The sequence below is a fragment of the Borostomias antarcticus genome (assembly GCF_949987555.1).
Source record: "Borostomias antarcticus genome assembly, chromosome: 14".
Taxonomy (NCBI): domain Eukaryota; kingdom Metazoa; phylum Chordata; class Actinopteri; order Stomiiformes; family Stomiidae; genus Borostomias; species Borostomias antarcticus.
The window spans coordinates 16,463,281-16,468,280 of record NC_140247.1 but is presented as its reverse complement, the minus strand read 5'-3'; the positions used below and the strand labels follow the sequence as shown (position 1 = coordinate 16,468,280).

The 5,000-nt window shown below is 52.0% G+C and overlaps 1 protein-coding gene across 1 annotated transcript; it reads right to left on the bottom strand.

The window, feature by feature from the left end:
- Positions 1-3,770: 3,770 nt before the first annotated feature.
- On the bottom strand, positions 3,771-4,223 carry tmem100a (transmembrane protein 100a; the record flags this gene model as incomplete). The annotated part of the gene is made up of 1 exon (XM_084448359.1): positions 3,771-4,223. One exon carries the CDS (start codon positions 4,221-4,223, stop codon positions 3,771-3,773), a length of 453 nt encoding a protein of 150 aa, XP_084304485.1.
- Between the last annotated feature and the right edge of the window lie 777 nt (positions 4,224-5,000).

Here is a 5,000-nt window from a genome sequence, read left to right as displayed (position 1 = left end):
CCCCACACACACACACACACCCATTTCATTTAGCGCATTTTTGAATTTGCCCAATGAGACGGCATCCATTTTGAAGATAATTTAAGAAAGCTCACAATAAAAGCAGCTTTATCCAGCTGGGTTTTGACTCGAGGGACCTCAACTCTGTGGGGAGGACTTGTTTTTTGGATTTCTCCCCAAAAGAGTTGAAAGGGCCCATATGGAGTACTCAGCCCCTCAAAAGTACTATAAACACTCACTTAAAAAGATGGTTTCTTTCTTGTGTCTTCAAAGTGAATGTTGAGGCTATTACTTCAATTTGTCAGCAGGATCTTTGAGTCTCTGTTATTGAATGGATGACTAAGCCCTTTGACTGTGCGACAAGAAACGCAAAGTGCCCCCTGAGCTCTTGGGCCCCTGGGCCTGGGCCCAGTAGGCCGGTCGGTAAAATGTTTGTTTTTAAGGGACGTCTTTCTGCGATAGTCATGGTTTTAGTGTCGTCCTCACTAGAGGAAAGCCGTTTCCAACCTCTACGGTAAACAACTAGGACCAACCACGAAGTGCAGATAAACAAACGCATTCACCAACGACAACATCACGCCCTCCTCTCCGCCAACTGCGGACGCGGGAAGCGTAACGGAGTGACCAGCGCGTAGTTGTGTTCTGCATGTTGGGATGGGAGATACAACCCCCTCCTCAAGGTCAGTCAATAACGGCTTTTAAGTGAGTGATTACCATCTGAAGGGGGGATCGGGTGTCGCGGTCTTACCCTACAGCCCACTGCCCGCGGCCCGAGGTGCGGCTTGGTGACAACGCGTGTTGTAGGTGCTCCTCTGACGCAGGCGAGCCCCTCGGTTGTAGTGTCCGGTGTCACCGGGACGCATAGCAACGCAAATGCTGACTATAAATACCCGCGTCCACGTCCAAGCTATTTCAAACTGAGTCAAACAGGAGAGTTCCCCTTCCATCAGCCTCTTACCTCACTAGAGTTGATATGGTGAATTTGATTAGGGGTTATTAATGGACAGATCAGCACAACCTGATCTAGGGTTGGGGAGACGTAAACAACAGGGGAGGGCATCTTTAACAGGAGCATATAGATATGAGATCTTTAACAGGAGCGTATAGATATGAGATCTTTAACAGGAGCGTATAGATATGAGATCTTTAACAGGAGCGTATAGATATATGAGATCTTTAACAGGAGCGTATAGCTATATCACCTACAGAGATCTTTAACAGGGAGCCCCACAGTTTGACCCTGAGGTAATGACAACTGCTTCCTATTTTACTGAAACGTGAAGCAAAGCGCATGGGATTGTCAGGGTTAGGGTGAGTTAATTGTTTGCTCAAGCGGTAAACTTGTCCACGGCTCTCGGTCAAAACAATTGACAAAGGGCACAGGGAGGGCAGTGGGCTGGACACACAATGGGACCAGGGACTCGCTAGTGTGCGTCATGAGAGAGCACAACTGCTTCCTCCCATTCTGCATTGAATGTTAATGTGTCACACACACACACACACACACACACACACACACACACACACACACACACACACACACCTCACGGCTCTCAAGTGAGATTGCAAAACCTCAGCTCCCTTTGTGAAACACAGTGAAGTGTGTTAGGGAACGAGGTGACGAGGCAGTCTGTCTGTCAGCTGTGCGAGGCCCCTGCCCGGGTTCCCAGACTGCCTATCTACCATTAGACCAAAAGAGCAGAGCCTTCGCCCAGGGCTGCCTCAGCATGAGAGTTTGGTTCTGAACCACCGCTGTTACGGCCCTTAGAACGCCCTCCGTGGATGAAAGTGAGACTGATTAAACATTTAAATATTGATGGGACTTTATTGAACCCTCAATGATAACATATTAACAATTAATGCACTGTTATCAGAGATCTAACACATACAAATTGCTATATTAAAATGGAATAAAAAACTAGACAGTTTAAAAATCCCTCAAAAGTATGAATTTTCACGGCTAACAATTGCAAAGTGACAAGACAAGTGGCGAGTTACCATCGATTTAGAAGAATCAATGAATCATTGGATAATGTACAATGTTCTATTGGAGGTGTGGGTCAAAGTGCTTACAGAGAATACTTATTCAAGGCTAACTTCAATGCAATTTACATTTACTACTACAGTAATAATAGTCCCTTTCAATAATACTTCATATAACTTCATAAGTACTGAATACTGTGTGTGCGCCATTCTGCGCCATCAGCTGCGCCCAGCCTGACTCCTTTAGTTAGGATACATTGAAAGACTTAAAAAACAAAAAAGAGAAGGTGTTTGTGTGAGTGATACCCCTAATCCTAACCCTAACCCCTAATCCTAACCCTTACCCCATACCTAATAAGCCACATGAATCAGATACGTACCATAGTCCCACGCCCAGCAAATCAACAACATACTTACTGTGAAAGTGTAAAAAGAAATGACAAGACGACACACAGTGACGGAGGAACCCTGGTCCTGTATAAGGAAACCTGATTGATAGTCCTGGATTCCCCTGTTCCTCCTCCCCTGCGCTTCTAGAACCAGTCCCTGCCTTGTCCTCCCCTCCCTCCCTCCCTCCCTGCCTCGTCCTCCCCTCCCTCCCTCCCCTCCCTCCCTGCCTTGTCCTCCCCTCCCTCCCTGCCTTGTCCTCCCATCCCTCACTCCCTCTCCTCCCCTCCCTCCCTCCCTCTCCTCCCCTCTCTCCCCTCCCTGCCTCGTCCTCCCCTCCATGTCCTCCCTCCCTCTCCTCCCCTCCCTCCCTCCCTCCCTCCCTCCCTCCCTCCCTCCCTCCCTCCCTCCCTCCCTCCCTCCCTCCCTCCCTCTCCTCCATGTCCTCCCTCCCTCTCCTCCCCTCCCTCCCTCCCTCCCTCTCCTCCCTGTCCTCTCCGGCTCCCCTGATCTGGCTGAATAAGCTGCTTCCTGTTCCCTGGTCCAGCGGTGATATGGTTCATTCTGCTGCGCTGGGTTTGGCCCTCTGCCTGGAGTCTGAGAAAAACACCAAAAACCTTCAATGCGGACGCCCCCGAAGCTAAGAGGGCCCGTGTGGCCTGGAGGCGGAGTCTGTCTGCGGCCTGGAGGCGGAGTCTGTCTGCGGCCTGGAAGCGGAGTCTGTCTGCGGCCTGGAGGCGGAGTCTGTCTGCGGCCTGGAGGCGGAGTCTGTCTGTGGCCTTGAGGCGGAGTCTGTCTGCGTCCGACGCCTCGGGGTGTCAGTGGTCCGCCGCCTGACCCCTTAGAAACATCTGACCCTGTTAGAAACATCTGACCCCGTTAGAAACATCTGACCCCGTTAGAAACATCTGACCCTGTTAGAAACATCCGACCCCGTTAGAAACATCTGACCCCGTTAGAAACATCTGCGCACAGCTGTCTCCGTTCCCCGAAGGGCTCGTATCAACAAGCCACCATCCGGAGCTCTGGCATCCGAAGACCACGTCTCTCCCAGTCGCTTGTCTCTCAGTCTGCTCGTCCCTCTCAGGTCCCGTCTTCATGGACGTCTTTAATCCCCCTCAGTCTCGTTTCCCTTTCACTCTGATGTGCTTCGTTTTGTAAAAAACAAATGTTTGAATAAAAAACCACAACGAAAGAAGAAGCGGAGTCAGTGGTTGTTGTTGTGGTAATGTGCAAACCTTTTCTCTCTTTTCACAACTTTCTGTCTCTATTTCTCTTCGGTCTCCCGTCCCGACAGCCCTCACGCAGAGATGCTCTTCAACATGTCCCCGTCCCCGTCCTCCTACCCCGTCCCCATCCCCCCCTGGCCCTCAGGCGAACAGGTTCCACCCCCCCGGCCCTCAGGCGAACAGGCTCCGGCGGTGGGTGACCAGGGCCGTCTGGCTCTCTCTCCGGCGCTCCCTCTTCCTCTCCAGACGGACCCTCCAGCAGAGCGCGCTGGCCCCCAGCAGCAGCAGGCCGGCCCCCAGCAGCACCAGGCCCAGGTACGAGATGGTGGAGCCGTGCGAGTTGAAGCTGTACGCCACCGACGTCACCACCACGCCGGCGATGAGCACCACCACGCCGAACGGCACTGTGCAGCGGTAGCACGAGAGCTCCGCCCCGCCGGTGGCGGCCGTGAGCTGGACCTCGTTGACCAGCGGGACGGTGATGGCGGTGGCGTTGGCGGTGGGCGCGGGGCAGGCTTGGTGGTTGGCGGCGGGCTTCTCGGCGAGGAGGGATTTTTCGGGGGCGGCGGCGGGCACTGTCATGGCGTCTTTTCCGGGTTCCTCGGGCATGGCCACGTCCAACATCTGGCGTGGGAGATGAGATCGACCTCTGATGGCTCCTCCTTTCCCTCTCAGCTCATCTGTCAGCAGGTCACAATCTAGGCAGACGGAGGGGCCAAAGGTCATGTCATGTATTGTGGAGTGAGGTCAAAGGTTAGATAGAGGTATCCTACAAGGTATATTATAGGCATAGATCAAACACCAATAATAGGCAACACAAACTAAACACCACTGCAGCTAGACTAGACCACGCATCCACGTTCGGTGTCTCTTGTTTGGAATTAACTCAGTCAACCATGAGTCTCCCAAATCACCCCCCACCCTCCCCACCCCAACCCCCTCCCCAAACCATGAGGGTCCTCCCCCTGCCCCCCCAGTCAGTAAATTGTCTGAGTGACGCAGGGACATCAACATAGCAGGAGCTGACACATTCCCTGAGCAGCGCGGGAGATGACATTACAAACTGCTCAGTGAAACGCGAGCAGCTCCACAATCAGCAGTAATTTTACAAGCAGACGCGGTTCTTCCGCTAAACCTGCAAACTTCGCACCGTCTGCTGCTTCCATTAGTTAAGTAGGCTACAGCCGGTGGTATCATCAACTCAACTAATGTATGGCTGCTTCATTCAGCATGGGAAGTGTTTTATTGAAGTGCATGCGCTTTAAAATATAGCTTACAATAATAGGGTGGGCTATAGTGTCAAGGACTCACTTGATGCTGTCCATGACATGATATCCCTGAATTTCAAGTAGGCCTATAGGTCCTTAATCCAACACGCCAGCATTAATGTCCAAATAATCA